The sequence below is a fragment of the Artemia sp. Qi Xiang Cuo genome, chromosome 14 (assembly GCF_049724085.1).
Source record: "Artemia sp. Qi Xiang Cuo chromosome 14, ASM4972408v1, whole genome shotgun sequence".
NCBI classification, from domain to species: domain Eukaryota; kingdom Metazoa; phylum Arthropoda; class Branchiopoda; order Anostraca; family Artemiidae; genus Artemia; species Artemia sp. Qi Xiang Cuo.
In genome coordinates this window covers 67,045,788-67,069,974 of record NC_142807.1, presented here as the reverse complement: position 1 = coordinate 67,069,974, position 24,187 = coordinate 67,045,788, and the positions used below count along the sequence as shown (strand labels likewise).

Here is a 24,187-nt window from a genome sequence, read left to right as displayed (position 1 = left end):
AAAGCTCCAATATAGCTTGCTTTGTAGTTGTCATCTCTCTCCTTTTTTTAAACAATTTACATGTTATTTTTGTAACATTTTAACATCTAACATTGTGTCGATAATTACATTTTCAATAATTTTACAATTGAACGCCTTTGAAGAATGCATTCTTAAAATTCATAATTTGGCCTTAGAAACCTCCAATATAGCTTGCCTTGGAGTTGTCATCTCTCTCCTTTTTTTAAACATTTTACATGTTATTTTTGTAACATTTTAACATCTAACATTGTGTCGATAATTACATTTTCAATAATTTTACAATTGAATGCCTCTGAAGAATGCATTCTTAAAATTCATAATTTGGCTTTAGAAAGCTCCAATATAGCTTGCTTTGTAGTTGTCATCTCTCTCCTTTTTTTTAAACATTTTACATGTTATTTTTGTAACATTTTAACATATAACATTGTGCATTGTGTCGATAATTACATTTTCAATAATTTTACAATTGAACGCCTTTGAAGAATGCATTCTTAAAATTAATAATTTGGCCTTAGAAACCTCCAATATAGCTTGCTTTGTAGTTGTCATCTCTCTCCTTCTTTTAAACATTTTACATGTTAATTTTGTAACATTTTAAGATCTAACATTGTGTCGATAATTACATTTTCAATAATTTTACAATTGAACGCCTTTGAAGAATGCATTCTGAAAATTCATAATTTGGCCTTAGAAAGCTCCAATTTAGCTTGCTTTGCAGTTGTCATCTCTTTCCTTTTTTTTAACATTTTACATGATACTTTTGTAAAATTTTAACATCTAACATTGTGTCGATAATTACATTTTCAATAATTTTACAATTTAACGCCTTTGAAGAATGCATTCTTAAAATTCATAATTTGGCCTTAGAAACCTCCAATATAGCTTGCTTTGTAGTTGTCATCTCTCTCCTTTTTTTAAACATTTTACATGTTATTTTTGTAACATTTTAACATCTAACATTGTGTCGATAATTACATTTTCAATAATTTTACAATTGAACGCCTTTGAAGAATGCATTCTTAAAATTCATAATTTGGCCTTAGAAACCTCCAATATAGCTTGCCTTGTAGTTGTCATCTCTCTCCTTTTTTTAAACATTTAACATGTTATTTTTGTAACATTTTAACATCTAACATTGTGTCGATAATTACATTTTCAATAATTTTACAATTGAATGCCTCTGAAGAATGCATTCTTAAAATTCATAATTTGGCTTTAGAAAGCTCCAATATAGCTTGCTTTGTAGTTGCCATCTCTCTCCTTTTTTTAAACATTTTACATGTTATTTTTGTAACATTTTAACATCTAACATTGTGCATTGTGTCGATAATTACATTTTCAATAATTTTACAATTGAACGCCTTTGAAGAATGCATTCTTAAAATTCATAATTTGGCCTTAGAAACCTCCAATATAGCTTGCTTTGGAGTTGTCATCTCTCTCCATCTTTTAAACATTTTACATGTTACTTTTGTAACATTTTAAGATCTAACATTGTGTCGATAATTACATTTTCAATAATTTTACAATTGAACGCCTTTGAAGAATGCATTCTGAAAATTCATAATTTGGCCTTAGAAAGCTCCAATTTAGCTTGCTTTGCAGTTGTCATCTCTTTCCATTTTTTTTAACATTTTACATGCTACTTTTGTAAAATTTTAACATCTAACATTGTGTCGATAATTACATTTTCAATAATTTTACAATTTAACGCCTTTGAAGAATGCATTCTTAAAATTCATAATTTGGCCTTAGAAACCTCCAATATAGCTTGCTTTGTAGTTGTCATCTCTCTCCTTCTTTTAAACATTTTACATGTTACTTTTGTAAAATTTTAAGATCTAACATTGTGTCGATAATTACATTTTCAATAATTTTACAATTGAACGCCTTTGAAGAATGCATTCTTAAAATTCATAATTTGGCCTTAGAAAGCTCCAATTTAGCTTGCTTTGCAGTTGTCATCTCTTTCCCTTTTTTTTAACATTTTACATGTTACTTTTGTAAAATTTTAACATCTAACATTGTGTCGATAATTACATTTTCAATAATTTACAATTTAACACCACTAAAGAATGTATTTTTAAAGCTCATAATTTAACCCTAGAAACTCAAATATAGCTTACTATGTAGCTTACTGTGTATGTAGCTTACTTATGTAGCTTACTATGTATAGCTTACTATGTAGCTGGCATCTCTTTCCTTTTTGGAAAATTTTTTGTATAAGTAATTGTATAAGTGAATTTAAAATACAAAGCCATACAGAGAATACTTTAAAATCTCATTCTTAGCCCCAGAAACGAGTAACTTAAACAATGCTAGAAGCCTTCATATCTCTACGGCTTTAATTATGGATAGCATCTATTTCTTGGCATATATGATTTATTTTGCAAATGACTGCGTTAGACATCAATTTTAGAATTGAAAACCTTGAAAGAATATATATTTTTGGAATTTCTAGCACAACTTTAGAAAAAGTTTATTCAACTAAATTATGGCTTTAAAAACTTTAGTGCTATGTTTTCATGTTTTTGTCTGTTTTTACCCATTATATCAATTATAATTAAAATATTGACAACGATTCTACGCATAAATAACTGTCTTTTTGTAAATTTGTTCTTCTTGGTAACTCAATTTTAAACGTTCTAAGCCAGGTAGGGGTTTTCTGCTAATATCTTCTTTTTACCTTAGAAATGTGTGTTTTCAGTACTACCAAAGATTATGGACTTGATGTGTAATATTTATTGTCTATACCCTTTTTTATAACTCCTATTTATTTTAATATAATTATAATGATAACAACAATAACATAATAAAAATAATAATAACAATAATAATTATTATAATGACAATAATAACATTATAACATATTTATAATAACAAAAATCATTAGTAACATAAGTTGAAATTGAACGCAATTGGAAATTTGAACGCAAATATTATAATATATTTATAATAACAAAAATCACTAGTAACATAAATTAAAATTGAATGCAATTGGAAATTGTTTTATTATATTTTTTAGCTTTAAATTAAAAAAGGATGGGCCGAAGCCAGACCAAGTCTAGCCTTTGCAAATCCTTCTCATCCACATTAGTGGAGCCAGAATTGACTACTAGAAGTCGAATTGACTACCCGAATTTACTACCGAAACTAGAAATCGGGTTTAACTTTTCTCTGAAGGCCATTGCATTCACCCTGATTATGTTTATCTAAGCAAAGTTTATGCTGGTTCTAAATGACTTAAATAAAAAAACAAGTTTTTTTAACTGAAAGTAAGGAACGATGTTAAAACTTAAAACGAACAGAAATTATTCCGTATATGAAAGGGGCTGTCCCCTCCTCAACGCCTCGCTCTTTACGCTAAATTTTTTCATTGTTTAAAAAAAATAGAGTTGTGAGAAAGTCAAACTTTAGCGTAAAGAGCGAGGTGTTGAGGAGAGGACAGCCCCTTTGTTGATGATGTGATTTTCATTAAGGTGCTATAACTTTTAGGGGGTCATTTTCTCTTTTTTCGAAAATCAGTCAAATTTTCTCAGGCGCGTAACTTTTGATAGGTAGGACTAAACTTGATGAAACTTATATTTGAAATCAGCATTTAAATCTGATTCTTTTGATGCATCTATTGGTATCAAAATTCCGTTTTCTACAGTTTCGGTTACCATTGAGCCGGGTCGCTCCTTACTTACAGTTCGTTACCACGAACTGTTTGAAAGAATTGTTATTACAGAGGCCAGAATTGACTACGAGATTTTTATACGTATAATAAAATAATATATATAATTAGAAGGCATTAAAAAGAAAAGCTGCTGGGGTATATAATTTTCATGTAATCCTATCATAAGCAATTCCATTTTTTAGAACCTAATAATGGGGTGCCAATTTCAAAAAGCAATTTATTCTTAGAGTTCTAATTTATCATTACTAATTGATAATTTCAGCCATACTAAAGTCTTATAATGTTGCTAAATAAGTTATTACTATCTCTGCAGTCTACGTTATAGCTCATATCTAGTTCTTTGTAGCCCTACGTCGTAAATCATTCTATGTCAGCAATCCTAAAATCGTAAGTGATCTAAGAAGCTATTACAGTTTCTAGCTTAGCCTTAGAAAGAATTATCTCAACTTGAATAAATGCTTTAACAACAGCATCGCTTATCTTTTGTTGACTTCCTTTCTGAAATCTGTGTTGTTTTTGAAATTATTATGCAGGAATTTTTTTTTCTTTAATGATATTAGAAAGGGAAGCAAATTGGAAAGAAAGATAATTATCTATTTTGAGCATTTTATTGTGAGAGGTTTAAAAAAAGAGCGATCAGATCAATTAAATTTTCGAAAATTGGTTTAGAAAAAAATATCATATGATTTAGATTAAAGCTATAATTTATTTCCATCTATAGATAGTATTACTTATTATAAATAATTATATTTTACTTAGTATTTAAACATTTTCTACATTTTTTGTTAGTATTTCAAATAGTATTTATTTTTCTCAACGTCTTTAATTGTATTTTAAATAGCAATTAAATTTTTGTAACCTTATTAAACAGTATTTTAAATAGTAATTAAAATGCATAACTAATTGTTAAAAGGGTATAACTAATTTTTAAATTTGTTAAAAGCCCGAATTTTAAAATCTTCTTGCAGAAAATTATAGAAGATATTTTCCTAGAATTTAGATCGGAAAAGAAACAAAACTTACCATAAGCATTGATTATTCAGTAACTGTAATAGATAGGGTATATTTATTTTGTTTTGTATTTTTAAGACAAAGCCGTCTTCTAGCTTTTCTCCAGATTTTGTTGTCGGGTTATGCTCTCTTTGTTGAATTACCGACCGAAAAAAAAATGCACAATATTTTGAAAACCAACATCTAAGAAAATTAAAAAATCTACACCACGTAAAATGCAAAAATGCACAATATTTTGAAAACCAACATCTAAGAAAATTAAAAAATCTACACCACGTAAAATGCACCATCTTGAATAGAATCCTTGCATAGAATGTAATTCTTATTATAAATCACTACTTTTTAAATAGTACTGAAGTTTTTTCTACATTTTTTAGTAGCATTTTAAATAGTATTAAAATTTTTACATTTATTGTTTGTATTTTAAATAGTAATTAAGTTTTTCTACCTTTTAAAATAGTATTTAAATAGTATTTAAAATGAATCAATAATTGTGAAAAGGGATTATGCCCGAATGTTAAAATTTTCTATGAGGAACCAATACAGTTTTTTTGTTGCAATTTACATTAAAAAAAAAGAAACAGATCAAACCCTAAGCATTGACTACCCATTAATAGTAATATATAGGGTATATTCATTATTTTGTTATTTCAAAACAAAGTCGTCTTCTGCTTTTCTTCTAGACTTCGGCGTCTGGTTATTTTCTCTTTGTTGAATTACCGAACGAAAAAAGGCACGCACACTTTGTCGCGGGCCAAAAAATAAGAGAAACAAAAGAATTTATGGCCAAATAAAGTGTGCCACCCGCACAAAAAGTTTTTTTGCCCGAAAAGGGTTACATAAATGTCAATTGTTACAAATGTTGCAATTTTTCTGTATTTTGCTCTTCTAAAAAGGGGATAGAACAGACTAATGTTTGGCATCGTTCCTGCCTCCTTGTGGGGTATTTATTTTTGTTTATTTATTCCATTTATACCCTAATAATCATTACGCCACAAAAAGCAGTTAATCATAACTTGTACAGCTGTTGAGAGCTAACAACATTCATATGTTAAAAGCCCAACTGGTTACACTCGCTATGTCTCCTACTATATTTACTTTATTATACTTAACATGTATGCATAGTATGGCTACTATACTCACTAAGATTGTACTTACTATTTATTGTCCCCAGTAGCTATAAACTTTACATTCTTTTTATCTTGTGGAATAATCTACAAGTCATTATTATCCTTAAAAAATTAAAGATATATATTTGAACTAAAAATTTAAGACAAAACTGAGCCCGTTTTACCTATTTTGGCTGTTTTAGCTTGTTTTTCCACCTTCTCTCCTCTTTTCTTTCTATTGGAGGTTTTTATCAGTCGTATTTTATTTTTGCGTTTCCTAAATCTAAGCAGGTCGTCCGCGGTTGGGGAGGGAGGATGATGTAAAGATAGATTAAATGGAAACGAGAATCTCCTGGGAGGGTGTAAAGAGGGAAGTTTTGAAAAGATATGGGTGAAGGAGGAGTGTGCGTAGCTGTGTTGTCCTCAAGTGGCTTGGTGCTGCGGTGAGCTGTTAGTAGTAGTAGAAGTATTCGAAATAGCCATAAATCTTACATTCCTTTTATCTTGTGGCATATCGTAGTAACTGTAACAACTGCTGTAACGTAACAACTCTAAGACCTATGTAACAACTACAGAAATCTGTCTGCACTGAAAATTAAGATAAAATCCAGCAATGATTGCTTATTAAATAAAGTTGACATCATATATTACTATTCATAGAAGCATATGGAGTTTCTCTTAAAACTTTACTGTTAAAAGTTTCGCCTTTGAATGTACTCGAGGCTGTATGAGTAATTTTTTTCACTGAAAAAAAATTCACTCTTGCAGCCCTATAGGTTTTATGAATTCCACTATAATTTCACTTTTCTAAATTGATTTTCTTCTGTGGTCCCAATCCTTGCATTCTTTTGTTTCACTTCGAAATCCTAAACTCCATTATCCTTGAAAACCTATTTTAGTCCCTCTGAAGTTAAAAACTAAGACAAATACCCGCCATACTAAGGCTATCTTGGCTGCTTCAGCTTGTTTTTACATTTTTCTCCGGTTTTATATCACATCATTGTCTTAGCAGTGCTACTGTCTTGTTGAATAAGCTAAATCTATTGTCCCTAGTAGCTTTAAACCTTACCCTTTTTTCCTTGTGGAAGGTACTACAAATCCTTGAAAAACTACAGAAATCAGTTTAAACTAATAAATTAAGACAAAAGCCTGTAAGTCTAAGGCTATCCTGGCCGGTTTGCCTTGTTTTTGCCTCTTATCTCCCACAAAGCTTTTATTAATCTTAGTTTTTTGCATTTGCTAAATCTATTGTTCTTCGTAGCCATAAACCTTACTTCCTTCTGAGTTTATGACAAGCCCTAGAAGCTTTTATCCTACAAAAACCTGTTTGAACTAAAAAATTAATATAGAAGCCAGCCAGAATAAGTATATCTTGGCTGGTTTACCTTATTTTTCAGTCTTCTTCCCGTTGATATTACCAGTGAAGCACTCATGCTTAGCTATAGTTATGGTTGACTTGAATTTTATATTCTTTTGATATCGTGGTGTTACAGTCCAGTGCTCTTGTAAAATAGTGTTAACAGTCAGGACATGTTAAAGCTGTTTTAAGCAATTATATTGAGACAGGAACTACATGAACTTACGAACAAGACAGGAATTACATTCCTGTCTTGTTTTTTGTAATTTTTTGTTTAATGCAAAAGCGAGTAGATGTAGCAATTTTCTTTAAAATTATCGCTTAAACAGCTCTCTGTGATGTTTCAGTGTCCTGCCAGCAGCGGAGGAAAAAAAAACAAAGAAAAAAGAACAAACATAAGGGTTTATCATGTAAAAAAGGAATTTTCCTTGTGGTTCAAGCCAGGGGGGACTACAAGTTTGATGCATAAGATCTTCGTCCACGGCGATTCCAAGGGTTTACTTTTTATTTCGATCTGCTTTAGTTTCAAAATAGTTTATTTCGGGTTATTCTAGCCCAAGGTTCGTCCTTAACTAGGTTGCAGCTATCACTGCAACCACGATGATACAGAGATACTACTTTTAATGAATCTTGTGACTTTAAAACGTGTAGTTCTTTTTACTTGGCATCACTGTGCCAACACTAATTTCACCAAGGGGGAATTCTTTACACCTGTTAGCAGGCGCTCCGGTTTGATGTAGGCGTACCAAGTGTCGCCTGAAGTTTTCATGGGTGATATGAAGAGCCAAAGTGTGGTGGCAGCACCATCACTGTTGGTTGGACACATAATTTATTGCAATTTTACCTAAAATCGTTAGCCTGATCGGGATATCTTTAATCTAGCCGACAGCTGTCCAAATCAAGAGATTTATCCCAGCTGTTTTAGCTGGGCTTTGCCCCGATGGGGGAACAAGTGGCAATCCAAAATATATACTAGGTGGTGAAGAGTGGACGCAATTCATCGATTTTCATCCAGGATTTTTTCCCCCTTTACTGTTCGTTGGATACACATTTTATTGTAATTCTGTCATTTTTTTTGCCCTTACTGAAATACCTTTAATCTAGCCGACAGTTGCCCAAATCAAAAGGCATTTGGAGAATCTAAGTCCCAATTCCAGATGTAATATCGCAGCTCTTTTCGGAACGGTTTTTTCCTCCCAAGTATGAAAATTAAACCTCTATTAGAGGTCAGAGATACACATACAAGTCGCAAGAGTAGGCTACTCCTGTAGTTTTTCTATTGTGTATGATAATATTAAAGAAGTTTCTGTGTGGCTCAGGTCATAGTTTGAACTTCAATTTCATGAGCTCCAGCTTCAACATCAAGCAAAACCGCTTTTTCACGTAGGAAGCACTAATGTGTCCTCCCTCTTTCTTTTCTTTTTTTCTTTTTTTCCCAGGGGTGATCTTATGAATCAGCGTTCGTAGAATGTTTTAAGGAGTCTCATTTTGTAAGAAAATTGCCATATCTGGTGCGCTTTTACATAAGATTTTTTTTTTTGGCGCAAAGGGAATTTTGGCCACATTTTGAACATTTTCAATTATGAGACTGGTGATACTTTGTTTTCTAGCAATTACAGTAACGAATCTAAAGATTATTAGTTAAAAAAAAATTGGGAGTTATAACTAGTGATTCCTCGTTTTTTTATATTTCAATTATTTTAAATTGAATAAATCAATAATTTAGATTATTGTTTTATATATAATCGAAATATATGCTTTATATTTCAATTATAAAACTGTTGATTTTCCACTTTTAATAATCTCAGTTATAAAAACTGATTTTTAGGAATTTCACTTCTGAAGTTGGAGATTTTACGTTTTTTGAAACCTTCAATTATAAAACAACTGATTCTCGGTTTAACATTTTCAATTATAAAATTGGCGACTCTTTATTTTTTATTAATTAACAGTTAACAATCGGTAAACCCGCAATTTTTTAATTTGTTGGCTATCTGTATTGGCTACTTGAAATTCTCTGGTTTTTGAAACTTTCAGTTGTGAAACTGGCAATTTTACGTTTTTCAAAAGTTTCAGTTATAGAATGAATGATCCCTGTCTTTTTTTTTGAACATTTGGAATTATAAGACTAGGTTTTCCGTTTTTTTCCCCGTTAGCTTGAGTTTTTTTTCGTTAGTTTGAACGTTAGTTTGTTTACGAGCAGTATAGTCTCGTTGAAAATACGTGTCTTAAAAACAGCTTATATCGCCTATATCGGTGGAAAGATTCTTTAGTCACTTGATCTAGATGTCACATTCTCTTCGCCCTGTCATTGTTTTTGCAGATCTTAGCTTTGAGTTCCCTTGACAGTTGACTTTTTATAGCAACTTTGTATTAGAGTAAGGATACAAGAAAATGATTTACTCAAACTTTTGAGGTAGCAACAAGAACTTACAGTTGTAACTCAATAAGTTTGACGGAAATTTAGCGTATTCCTAGAATTCTAATGAGAATATTCTCCTATGTCAGGTTCCCACTTAAACTGACTTATCTATCCGTTTTTTGTGAGTTTTCATTTGTGGGAATCCTATCATCTGGCCTGAGTTCCGCTAGAATGCTGAGAAAGCAAAAAGGAGTCAGATTTATCACCCTTTTCAGGTTAGTCCTAATCAAGCTTGAATTCCCCAAACTGTCTGAATTAAAAGAAAGTATGTTCAGCCCACATGTTCAGTCACGTGTCAAAATACTTAATTTGACACAAAGTAGGCATAGGGTGATGCAAAAAACAACAAGTTTTTTTATATATTGCAAATAAGGAAGACTCAAAATAATCGGTTTCTGTATAGATTAAATAAAAAAACAAGCTTTTTCAAATGAAAGTAAGGAGCAACATTAAAACTTAAAACGAACAGAAATTATTCCATATATGAAAGGGGCTGTCCCCTCATCAACGGCCCGCTCTTTACGCTAAAGTTTTTCTTTAAAAAGTAGTTGTGACAAAGAGGCAATCTTTAGCGTAAAGAGCGGGGCGTTGACGAGGGGACAGCCCCTTTCATATATGGAATAATTTCTGTTCGTTTTAAGTTTTAATGTTGCTCCTTACTTTCAATTGAAAAAACTTTTTTATTTATTTAACCTAAACAAAGAGCGATTATTTAAATAATTTCTGATCGTTCTAAGCCAATTTCTTATCTTTTTTTAAATAATACCAAGAAATCTGGCTACCCCTCCACGGAAAAATCCCTCCTCCCCAAGGATTTATTCTCTAACCAATTCAATCCTGGTGAAAATTTACCCTAGACAAATACCCTTAACATCTCCTTGCATAAAATTGAGTAGTCAATGAGAAAGCAAGACATAAAAATAATTTCGTATAGGAATTCCGGCAAATTCCCCCACTGTAAATTTTCCCGTGAAAACTCTCCCTGGAAACTTCCCTCCCATGAAAAATTATCCCCGTGGAAAATTCCACCAGTAGAAAATTCCCCCTCCCCCCCCTCGAAAAATGTGTGCATGCTTCGCAATATGGGAATTGTAAAAAGGACCGGGACTTGTATTATAATCAAATAATTACATGTCTAAAATATGCAAAGGTAGTTGTATAACCACTGAAATGTGCTAGATGTGGTATACAAAAACCTATTTGTTCTTTAGATCATAATTTAAAAAATTTTAAAAATAAAGATAAGTTTTGGTTAAATGTCAGAAATGAATGTGATAGACCGCCTTGTGGTATTGTTTCTGACCTTAAGCATAAGACCCGCAGGGAATATAAAAAATATCTTAAGTCTATGCGTTATCGTGGTATGGATTTTCCAGTGTCAAAGAGAGAATGGCGAAAAGTTATTAATTCTGAGTCGATTAGAAGTGATGTACCAAATAGTGATTGTCTTTCTGCATCTGCTTGGCATGACCATTACTCGTCTATTTTTTCTAATGTTAATTACCGTGTGCATTCTTTGTATTCTCATTCTCTTTCTGCTATTTTTAGTACCCCTCTATCTCAGCGTGTCTGTGTTCCTATTTCTCTTTCATCCGTAATTGAAGCAATTAAGAAACTTAAATCAGGTAATGTTGATAATGATGGTATATCTAGATTTCACCTTTTATTAGATTGCTCCCCCCTTATTAACCATATACACCTACTTCTCCAGATGTGTATTTGTACTTCTAGTGTACCGGAGAGTTTTTTGTGTGGTACTGTCTCTTCAATTTTAAAGAAGGGGAATTCTCCTTTTATTTGCTCTTCTTACGGACCTATTACTGTCTCTTGCACTTTTAGTAAAGTTCTTGTGCATGTTTTAATACCTTTTGTGACTAATAATATGCTTGAGAGAGATAACCAGTTTGGATTTAAGCCCGGAGTAGGTTGTCAACACGCACATCGTGTATTATCATCTTTGCTCCTTGAAAATTCTTCTAAGGGAAGGAGTATATTTCTTTGTACTTTAGATCTATCAAAAGCTTTGGATAGTGTATGTCATAGTCAGCTTTTTTCTGCTCTTCGTGGTTACGGTGTCAATCTATCCGTTATTTTGCTTCTTCGGTACTGGTACTCTAATTCTTTTCTTCGGCTGAAATCTGCGCCTGCATCTAATATTAAATTGAAAAGAGGTTTAAGGCAAGGTGGAGTTTTATCTCCGACCCTTTTTAATTTGTGTGTTTCAGGAGTTCTGGCAAAGATTTCGGATACCTATCTCTCCGGTTTTTCTGATGTTTCCTACCTGGCTTACGCTGATGATCTGCTTCTTATAAGCCGTTCTAAAAAACTGATCTATTTACAATGATTTCTCATGTTGCTACTTTCTTTTTTTGATACAGGTCTTTCTGTTAGTGTAAATAAGTGTGAATCTCTTTCTTTTAATAATATTTCTAGAACTTCCCTTCGCTGTAGTGGCTTTACTATTCCTCTCCTAGATTCTCTTCGATGGTTCGGTAGTTCTATTACTAATTGTCTTCCGAGCTTGCGCCAGCGCTCAGTCTCAGATATAAATATGAAAATTAAATTAGGATATGCTAAGATTGTTGCCAATAGAGGTAAATATAATAAATTCGCGTTGGCCAAGCTCTACTCAACTTTTTGTGACCATTCAATTCTTTTTTTTTCTGGAATTTTTCTCCTTCTGAAGTAAACTGAGTTAAAAAGAATCCGGATTAATAATTTTAGATTTTGTAAATTTTTGTTGTTTCTTCCTCCTTGGACTAAAAACCAGGTAATTACTAATAAATTTCTTGTTCCTAATATTACTGAAAAACTGGAAGCACTACACAGAAAACTTTCAAATACTGCTTGTATCCGTTTTTCTCCGCACCATCACCTTATCAGGTTTTTTCAGTCGTAAGTTATTTTTCTTTTATTTGTTTAGTTGTTTTTCTCTGTTTGGTCATTCTACAATTTAGATTTGTAAAGAGTGAGTAAAAATCCAATATTGATAATTTTAATGCCTGCTTATTAGATTCTGCAAGTTGTCAGTTTTTTTTTTTTTTTTCCTCCTTTCACGTTATTTCTTTTTTTTGCTCTCGTTTCTTTTAAATTATTATGTGTTACACTGTAATTTGGTAATTTTTGATTTATATATTGTCTTGTGTCGCATTTTTTGTGTTTTTCCTCGTGATACTCCACGTATTGTACCTCTGTATAGTGTGGATTAAAAATAAATAATAATAATAATAATATCAAATACTATGTCTAAACAATAGGTAACTTTTGTAACTTAAAGACCTTTCTCCAGGGGTTGGGGGGGGGGTCCTGATATCTCCAAAGGCATATTTATTTGGCCTTTCGACTATGTCGCACAAAATGGCTATCTTAAAATTTTGATCGGTCAATTTTAAGAAAAAAAGGGGTGTAGGAGGGGGCCTGGTTGCCCTCCAATTCTCTTGATCACTTAAAAAAGGAACTAGAGCATTTAATTTCCGTTCGAATGAGCTCTTTTACGATATTCTAGGACCACTCGGTCGATACGATCACCCCTGGGAAAAACAAACAAACACGCATTCGTGATCTTCTTTTGGCAAAAAATACAAAATTCCACATTTTTTCAGATAGGCACTTGAGGCCTCTACAGTAGGGTTCTCTGATACGCTGAATTTTACGGTGTGATCTGCATAAACATATTATGACTTTTAGGGGTTTTTCCCTTTTTTTCAAAAATCAGGCAAATTTTTCAGGCTCGTAACCTTTCATGGGTAAGAGTTTTTATAAAATTCTACACATACGTACACATGTACATATATACATGGTTACCACCTGAAAATATCTCTCAGGAGGACATCTGCCCAAGGAAGAGGAGGAGGACTGCTTTTGGTATTTTCGGCAAAGAAATGAGGACATTAGGTATTTCTGGCATTTCTAATTGGTCAATTTGTCAAAACAAAATGGTTACAATCAACCTTTTGTAACCAATCAACAAACTTAATCAAACAGTTCGTGGTAACGAACTGTAAGTAAGGAGCGACCCGGCTCAATGGTAACCGAAACTATAAAAAACGGGATTTTGATACCAATAGACACATCAAAAGAATCAGATTTTAATTCTGATTTTAAATATATAAGTTTCATTAAGTTTAAGCTTACCCATCAAAAGTTACGTGCCTGAGAAAATTTGGCTGATTTTCGAAAAAAGGGGGAAAGACCCCTAAAAGTTATAGAACCTTAATGAAAATCACACCATAATATTCAGCTTATCAGAGAACCCTACTGTAGAGGTTTCAAGCTCCTATCTAAAAAAATGTGGAATTTTACATTTTTTGCCAGAAGAAATATCACGGTTGCGTGTTTATTTGTTTGTTTTTTTTTTTTTTTTTTTTTTTCCCAGGGGTGATCGTATTGACCCAGTGGACCGAGAATATCGCAGGAAGGCTCATTCGAACGTAAACTAAAAACTCTAGTGCCGTTTTTAAGTGACCAAAAAAAATGGAGGGCAACTAGGTCCCTTCCCATGCTCATTTTTTTCCAAAAGTCACCCGATAAAAATTTTGAGATAGGCGTTTTGTTCAACATGGTCTAAAATACGATAAAAATGTCTTTTAGAATGACTTGATCCCCCAAAGTCCCCAGGGGGAGGGCTGAAAGTTATGAGCTTTACTCAAGGTTAACATATAGTATTGGTTATTGGGATGTATACAGACTATTTCAGAGGAGATTTTTTATGGTAGGTGGGGGAAGGAGAGGGTCGGGGGCTATATGGAAGGATCTTTCCATGAAGGAAGTTTTCATGGGGGAAGGGACATTGCTATGAAGGGGTCGCCGGATTTCCCAGCCTTATTAAAGAAAAAGATCAGGAATTAAATAAAAAAAAAACAAGTTTTTCAACTGATCAACTGATTGTGATTAAGAGGTCATTTTTAAAGTACTGGAAAAAAAAAAATCGAACTATAGTTTAAAGAGCAGGGTATTGACTAGGGGCGAACCCCTTAATATACGCGTTAAAATTTTATGAATATAGAAGTTCGTTACGTAAGTTAATTCTAAGTTACGTATATTTATTACTAATAAAAACGTTCGTAAATAAAATTAAACAAGTTTCGAGAAAGCCATTTAACCAAATATAATATGCAAAATTTGTTTTAATTATTCATGTACGGTGAGCCAAAATCAAAACCTGCATTAATTCAAAAACGTTCAAAAATTAAATAAAAAAAAACAAGTTTTTTAAACTGAAAGTAAGGAGCGACATTAAAACTTAAAACGAACAGAAATTATTCCGTATATGAAGGGGCTGTCCCCTCCTCAACGCCTCGCTCTTTACGCTAAAGTTTGACTTTCTCACAACTCTATTTTTCTAAACAATAAATAAAATTTTAGCGTAAAGAGCGAGGCGTTGAGGAGGGGACAGCCCCCTTCATATACGGAATAATTTCTGTTCGTTTTAAGTTTTAATGTCGCTCCTTACTTTCAGTTTAAAAAACTTGTTGTTTTTTTTTGTATAAAAAGATACAGGTTAAGTTTCTTAGTAATGATATACATACTAGCTACACATGATGTCAATAAGCATCATGGTAATATGACGTTGTTTTATAATACACATAGATACAATTTCTAATTATGAGACTTATACTTTCGAATTATAAACTTAAATTATAAAGTTAAAACTTAAATTATAAAACTGCATATATATATATATATATATATATATATATATATATATATATATATATATATATATATATATATATATATATATATATATATATATATATATATATATATATATATATATATATATATATATATATATATATATATATATATATATATATATATATATATATATATATATATATATATATATATATATATATATATATATATATATTCTCTGAGGCCAACCTGACTCTTGTACATGATAATGGTAATAAGCTTACCTAAGCTATGGATGTCAGGTATTGTGTTATCTTGGAACGATAATTTCGACAGGACCTGTGCCTGTCATCATCAGGTTCAAATTCAAAACTCTTGCCAGAATATAAAATCACTAAATAAAATAAAACTAAAATCACTAAACAACACTAGTAATAAGTCGAACCTGGAATTATTGTTGTAATATGGCTCGGATTTTGGTAGAGGCATTGATGGCTGCTATCCTAGTAGATCTCAAAAAGGTTGGGTCTTTAGAAGTATGGTGGAGTTTTTGCGAGTTCTTAGCCTATGGGTAATGGGTTCCCAAATTTCACTGATGCGGAACTCTCCATTGTCTTTATTAATGGCTGGTTTGTTTTTAGCAATTTCCAGAGCTTCTCTGATTTTCTGCTTTAAGAGTTGTGGAACAATAGCAATAAGTTGAGCCTGGTCAAAATCACCGGAGTGAGAAGGGTTTTCAAAAATATGATGGGCTAGTGCAGAAAAAGTATCTTCCTCCTTAATCTTTCTCTTTTTAAGGCAGGCATCAATGGAATCAGCATGTTCTTTTAATCGGTGATGTAGAGATCTCATGGTACGACCTATATAGGTATCACCACAACTGCAAGGAATCTCATATACTCCTGGTGGATCTGAAGTGATCTTATCTTTGCCTTTGTTTAAGAAGGAGGAGACGGTCGTTCCAGAAGGAAAAAACACCTTAAATCCGAGCTTAGTGAGTTTGGAGCTTAAAATGTCAGTAATCCCCTTAATATAAGCTAATGACAAAAAGGGTTTATCTTCTTCAGTCTTAGGGGAGCTCTTGGTTTTTGTGCTAATCTTTCTCCTGGAGATAACCTTATCAATGACTTGTTGGGGGTAGCCATTGCCCATAAGAACATCTTTTATATGATCAAGTTCAAAGCCAACTCATAGTGATAGATATCTGAGATATGACTCTTATAACCACCCAATAATTAAAAATTCTGTAGTCTATTCGCTGGTTGATAGAGCGTTTGTAGTGTGTTCCTCTGATTTGGAGCTGAAGGCTGAACTTGATCATATAAAAGATATTCTTATGGGCAATGGCTACCCCCAACAAGTCATTGATAAGGTTATCTCCAGGAGAAAGATTAGCACAAAAACCAAGAGCTCCCCTAAGACTGAAGAAGATAAACCCTTTTGTCATTACCTTATATTAAGGGGATTACTGACATTTTAAGCTCCAAACTCACTAAGCTAGGCTTTAAGGTGTTTTTTCCTTCTGGAATGACCGTCTCCTCCTTCTTAAACAAAGGTAAAGATAAGATCACTTCAGATCCACCGGGAGTATATGAGATTCCTTGCAGTTGTGGTGATACCTATATAGGTCGTACCATGAGATCTCTACATCACGGATTAAAAGAACATGCTGATTCCATTGATGCCTGCCTTAAAAAGACAAAACTTAAGGAGGAAGATACTTTTTCTGCACTGGCCCATCATATTTTTGAAAACCCTTCTCACTCCGTTAATTTTGACCAGGCTCAACTTATTGCTATTGTTCCACAACTCTTAAAGCAGAAAATCAGAGAAGCTCTGGAAATTGCTAAAAACAAACCAGCCATTAATAAAGACAATGGAGAGTTCCGCATCAGCGAAATTTGGGAACCCATTACCCATAGGCTAAGAACTCGCAAAAAACTCCACCATACTTCTAAAGACCCAACCTTTTTGAGATCTACTAGGATAGCAGCCATCAATGCCTCTACCAAAATCCGAGCCATATTACAACAATAATTCCAGGTTCGACTTATTACTAGTGTTGTTTAGTGATTTTAGTTTTATTTTATTTAGTGATTTTATATTCTGGCAAGAGTTTTGAATTTGAACCTGATGATGACAGGCACAGGTCCTGTCGAAATTATCGTTCCAAGATAACACAATACCTGACATCCATAGCTTAGGTAAGCTTATTACCATTATCATATATATATATATACATATATATATATATACATATATATATATATATATATATACACTTTTAAAGAGTAGAATTTATTTTTCTTTTACAGGCGATTCGTTGTTTGGGAAGTACTGCGTGAAGATGAATTTAGTCCCTTAAAAAATGCTGATGGAGCTGATAAAGATACACCGACAACATGTCGAAACTCCCTATATGAACTCCATCGACGGTGGGTAATTGCATCAGGTGGTGTCTTTGTAGATGAAGAAGGAACAGAAGTCCCTCTGATTCCAAGGTAGGACCGTGACCTTGTTTAGCAGTTAATCGATATGGAAGTGAAACGGTTATCTTATTGCTATTATAATATTCCAATTTAATTTGCTGCTTATTGATTGTGACCATTGTGAGATTGTGAACAACTCTTTTGAAAATTAAGGGTTTTCTTTTGAAAACTAAGTGTTTCTTATAGATGTTAGTTTAAGAGGGTCTATCCAAACAAAAAGAGAGATTATCATCCAATGTTTCCGTATTCATAAGATGGTTTATTTTGTGATATATTCTCGTAAGCCTCAAGTCAATCCTTATTGCTGGAGAAACAAACAGTCCGACATCGTTAAAACTCGATAGGTTTGAAACCGTATTAATCAGGGAATCTACATCAAATGAGCCTGTTGTGCATGATGTTTGTTACTCAAGTTCTGATTGGCTCTTTTGTATTAAATTATAAGCTAGTATGTTTCTCTTTGCGTTCCTATTCTGTATTCTTATGATGTATGATGCATGATGTGCATGATGTATGATGATGTTTGATGTATGTGCATGATGTTGTGCATGATGTATGTTACTCAAGTTCTGATTGGCTCTTTTGTATTAAATTATAATCTAGTATGTTTCTCTTTGCGTTCCTATTCTGTATGTTTATGATGTATGATGCATGATGTGCATGATGTATGATGATGTATGATGTATGTGCATGATGTTGTGCATGATGTATGTTACTCAAGTTCTGATTGGCTCTTTTGTATTAAATTATAAGCTAGTATGTTTCTCTTTGCGTTCCTATTCTGTATGTTTATGATGTATGATGCATGATTTGCATGATGTATGATATATGATGATGTATGATGTATGTGCATTATGTTGTGCATGATGTATGTTACTCAGGTTCTGATCGGCTCTTTTGTATTAAATTATAAGCTAGTATGTTTCTCTTTGCGTTCCTATTCTGTATGTTTATGGTATTACGATCCCATATTTTGTGAAAATTTTGAGCACTAAAAAGAATGCATAGCCTGATTGTTTCTGTTGTATGAAACTTTAAGCCAGGAAAAGAATGAAAGATTTTTGATTCCCACATTTTTTTTATGAACAATTTCTTTGTTACGCTGTGTTGTATTCAAGAGGAAGGTTGTACTGCATTCCTTACGAGCTGCTGAAATAAGAATATAAATATTAAGAGTTAACCTCAAGAAAGTTGATCATACATAGTATTTTAGAACTTTTTAGTGTCTTTCTCAACTATGTATTTTCTCTTCTTTCTAATTATGCCCCTTGTTTTATAACTTTTTTATGACAAATATTGCATATTTGATAATAATAGTAGTTACTCGCCCGAATCCTGGTTCGTCAATTTTACTTTTATTTTTCCTTTCACTTGAAGCTTGAATCGAACTTGAAGATAGGGAAACCGTTTGCCTTAAGCAGCCCCCTCCCACCATAAAAAATAAATCATGAAACGTTTTTAGATTTTAAGGGATTACCAGCTCTTCATAACTACAGACTATAATTAGTAGAACTGGGTACGTTTGCATGACGTTTAAGTTGTATTTGATTCTATCGCTAGAATTACATTTTCCTTCCCATTTGAAATTATATATTCTTGGATTCTGGTCATGCTCGCCTGAGTCTGAGTTTTTAATTGGAATTATTTTTAGTTTCTCTTTGAAGCCCTTGTTTGCTTAGAAAGTTTCCTAAGCTCTGAAGAATAATTGAAATCCAACTTAATAGTTGAATTTTTATTTCTTCGTACATGGGACTGTGTGGAAACTTTGCCTTTTAGCAGTCACTCCCCCCTTACCTCCATAAACTTCTTCGTAAACCATCGTGATATTGTAAAGAGGAGGGCGGATAATTATGGACGCTCTCTTCTTGCATATGAGCCTGTTCCTCAACAATATATACTATTTTCCATTATTACCAGGCTCGGCTATTGCTGGTACATAAGTTGTTGTTTACTCCATGGCTTTCTGACTTCTGTTTTGGTGTTGTAACTTTCTAACTTCTGTTTCTCTGTTGTAGCTTTCTGACTTCTGTTGTAGTTTCTGTAGTTGTAGAAATTTTGTAGCTGTAGCTGTGCTCTATAGCTGTAGTTTCTGTTGCAGTTTCCTGCTGTAGTTTCTATTGTAGCTTTCTGACTTCTGTTTCTCTGTTGTAGCTTTCTGACTTCTGTTGTAGTTTCTGTAGTCGTAGAATTTTTTGTAGCTGTAGCTGTGCTCTATAGTTGTAGTTTCTGTTGCAGCTTCCTGCTGTAGTTTCTATTGTAGCTTTCTGACTTCTGTTTCTCTGTTGTAGCTTTCTGACTTCTGTTGTAGTTTCTGTATTTGTAGAAATTTTTGTAGCTGTAGCTGTGCTCTATAGCTGTAGTTTCTGTTGCAGCTTCCTGCTGTAGTTTCTGTTGCAGCTTTCTGACTTCTGTTTTTGTGTTGTAGCTTTCTAACTTTTGTTTCTCTGTTCTAGCTTGAGTTTCTGTAGTTATAGCTGTGCTCTGTAGCTGTAGTTTCTATTGCAGCTCTCTGCTGTAGTTTCTGTTGTAGATTTATGACTTCTGTTTTTGTATTGCAGCTTTCTAACTTTGTTTCTCATTTGTAGCTTTCTGAATTCTATTGTAGTTTCTGCTGTAGCTTTAGTTTTTGTAGTTGCAGCTATTTTGTAGCTGTGCTCTGTAGCTGTAGTTTCTGTTGTAGCTTTCTGACTTCTTTAGTAGTTTCTGCTGTATCTTTAGTTTCTGTAGCTGTAGCTGTGTTTTGTAGATGTAGTTTCTGCTATGGAATCCTGTTGTAGCTTTCTGATTTCTGTTGTAGACCTCTGTTATAGTTTCTGACTTATGAATTTCATTTCCTGACTGTTTAAAATTATGCATTTCTAAACGTTCATCAAGGTTGTCTGAGTCTCATATTATTTGTATTTTTCCTTTCCGCGTCTTCATCTGCTTAAATGCATTCTTAAACTCCGATAGATCTTTTGTCATGCCATTCGTTTTTTTTCAGAGTTTAGTTGCTATCCTTGGGTATAATTTTGTTTCTTATTCTCTTGGAAAACTCAAATAGCTCCGTGGAACATTTGGAAACGTTTTGCGTTTTAATAGTCAGGATAGGCTTTTCCCCTTTTTTCCTTTCTTTTCTTTTTTTTATAAAAGTGTCAACGAAGCATTGAAGTAAATATAAGTCAACGTTTTAAAGATAAGTATTTGAGCTAGAGCAATGAAACTTGCAGAGATTTTCAATATGTGATATTTGGGCTTTCGTTCACCTGGCTTTATCACTATCTTTAAATTATCAAAGAAGGTTGTCTAGAAAGCGTTGGTTTGCCCTAGTGAATGGAAAAATAAAATATTAACTCAAGGAGGTTCTTATGAGTCACCTTTTTTCCTGAATTATTTTGGAATTGTGTTGGGTGTTATTCAGGGATGGATCCGGTGGTTGGTTTTTGTGGTACGTGCTAATACCCCCCCCCCCCCCCGCCCTCCGAAGGTCAAAAGCTGCACTAATTGCAGGGGAGGAAGGGCGAAACATCAACGAGGGAATCCAAGTTTTGTCGGTGCGCCCCCAAATATTAATTCCCTATCCGCCTTTGGTGGTATCATTTATTTTTATAGCAGAACCTAGTTTTTTACAAAACCTAGTTTACTTCATGCTTTTTGGGGAAGTAGTTAATTACTTATTTGTCACCTTTTTCTAACAAGTTAAGGGAAATAAGGGAATGGTTATTGAAATGGGCTGCTCGTCTTTTCAATTTCAACATTCCATTTCAGCATCGTTTATTGAACAAAAATAAAATAATAATAAGACAAACCACATCCCCTTCAAATTCCCGGGCGTATTGAGGATGAAGGGGTGCATAAATCCTAAAAAAAGAAAGGTAATTTTCCTTTCACCGCAGAAGGGTTAACAGGAACAACATTCCCTGTTGCCATTATCAAAGTACTTGACACTCAAACTGGACGTCTTTGACGCATTTATGTAATCATTTGCTACTTTACGTCATTCAATATTTGTTTATTTATTTGATTCAATATTCAATATTTATTTCCAATATTTATTTATTTAAATTTCATATTTATTTAAATTACATTCAATATTTATTTTATTTATTTATTTGAAAACCCGTCGTACAAAAGCTTACAGAGCAAAGGGATACAGAAGACAAAATCAGAGAAGGTGGGCACAACTCTTGTGCTTCCAGTTCAAAGTTATTAAAGAGGTCAGGAGAGGTGACCCTTTCTAGGCTGGGATAAGTTGTCTACGCGCAATTGGGGGCATGGCATTATCGGGGGTACCTTCAGGTGGATACGTGGTCTTGAATATAAATCCCGAAGAGAATGAATAATGGCCAGATTCAATCCCCCTTCACCAGCTTTCAGAAGAATCGCTGCATGGATAAGAGAGTCAAATGCATATATCGCAACTGAAAGCATTTTCTATATGTGGCACTATATAAACAAATAAAAAAATGGTGACCCTTTGTAAGGATTCAAACTGAGTTTGAAATCTACGAAGCTGATCATTGATAAAGGAAAAAACAGTTCAGGTAGCTTCCATCTCTCCCTTCCCTTATGTGATATGACTCGTGTACCTTGTGTTCGGAGTTCCCCTCGATTCTCAATCTCGTATTTCGGAAACTTGGACTAATTTTATCAATAACCAAACCATGTCAAACAAATAGCAGAATCCGATGACATACCAACATCGTTCGTTCAAATCTGTTGACAAAACAACTAATATTATGGCTTAAATGCCGGATGTCATTCGTGGTGTGCAGCTAATTTTTGAACTACCACTTCCATGAGTGCTGCAAGGGAGGGGGATGATAAAAAGCAGGACATCAAAAGCCCTGTTTTTGACCTTGACCACTCTAAATCTGTCCACTTTTGTCCTTAAATCGCATTCGATCTTGAAGTCGAATAGGCTCCATCCTGCTCGGCGTCAGTAGATTATTTGTTTGTTATTATCTGTATCTTACTTGTATTATTAGTACGTTACGGAATTCAAAATAGTATGTTTTACATGTGTGTGTTCTTTTTTTCCTTTTCTATTCTTTCCTTTATGTTCACTCCATTTTTTACCACTTTTTTTACTCCATTTTTGAAGCCTTGTGTGTTCTTTTGGTAATAAAGATTGATTGATTAAAATCTAAACTCTTTATTTTAATAAAGTAAAAAAAAAACTTATAAACAAACTGCTGCCATCTGCTGCCATCACACTCACTCATTAAAGATTGTGTCTTCTAGAAATTTGGGTACTTGTCGGTTATTGGAAACACATCCAAGAGGTGAAGTAAGGTTGATACTAGTGAAAAATAACAAATCATGATGATAACATAATACTTTAGAAACAAAATTATGGAAACCTCACCCAATCAAACTTACCTTAACCTAACCCTGCCCCCACCCCTAATATGCAAACATATAGCCCAAATTATACAAGTCCAATGCAGTCTGTCTAAGTCCAATGCATTGTATCATCCATTACTTGTTTTTGTAGCTATGAAACTGGTTTCCTGGAATGTGACCTATGCGTAATTCTTGAATGTGTTTCCAATAACCGACAAGTACCAAATTTGTAATTAATAATTATTTTCCTGTCTTTCCTGCATTTTTTTATGATTCGGCTAGTTTTTTCTTTTTTTTTTTATCAAAATTGTGCCCCTTTTTCCAATAATTGCTCTGTGCTTGCCTGATTCCGATGTTGCAACAACGTAATGCTTTTTTTCATTTTTACTTTTGGACGCAACAATGAGTTTATTTGCTTAATTTTTTAGAGCGTTTTATTAATTGTGCTTATTATCTTGTGGATTGTAAAAAGATTAAAATCTGGAAGATTCAATTAGACGGCATAATAGTAAAATATTGTACTGGCATGTTAATAAATTGAGAGGGAGTAGTCAATCCGGACTTGTCCTAGTAAAAGATAGGAACGGGGCCAAAATTATTGATAAGGAAAGAGCTAAGAGAGACGGGCAGAATATTAAACATTATGAGAATGTGCTAAACCGAGAAAGAGTTGCAGGAAAAGATATTGAGGAAAATGAAAAAGTTTGTGATACCTTAGATGTTAAGGACTTTTTTTTTTGCAAGGAAGAATTAACGACAGCACTAAACGAATTAAAAAATAATAAGGCTCCAGTTGCTGTTAGTGTGGTAAATGATTTTCTTAAATATGGAGGCTCTGAGGTTAGAATAAGCTACTGAAGATAATGAATATGATTTTTGAAAAAGGGGAAATACCTAACGATTTTAGAAAAACCTTAATTAAACCACTGTAAAAGAAAGGTGATAAGAGTGAGTGTGGTAATTATCGAGGCATTAGTCTGGTCTCCGTAGTTAGCAAATTACTTAGTAATATGATACTTTTTAGACTGAGAGATGCTGTAGACAAAGTTTTAAGAGAAGAACAGTGCGGTTTTAGAAAATGTAGATGATGTGTTGACCAAATTTTCACTCTTAGGTTAATAATTGAGAAGTGCC

General features: G+C 33.1%; 1 protein-coding gene across 1 annotated transcript in view; it reads left to right on the top strand.

Moving 5' to 3' along the window:
• Nucleotides 1-24,187, top strand: part of mmy (UDP-N-acetylglucosamine pyrophosphorylase mmy) — a 156,515-nt gene that overhangs the window by 94,585 nt on the left and 37,743 nt on the right. The window contains exon 8 of the mRNA XM_089100434.1: nt 17,555-17,740. Within this exon, the coding sequence (XP_088956560.1) occupies nt 17,555-17,740 (186 nt within the window). The remainder of the gene's footprint in view (nt 1-17,554; nt 17,741-24,187) is intronic.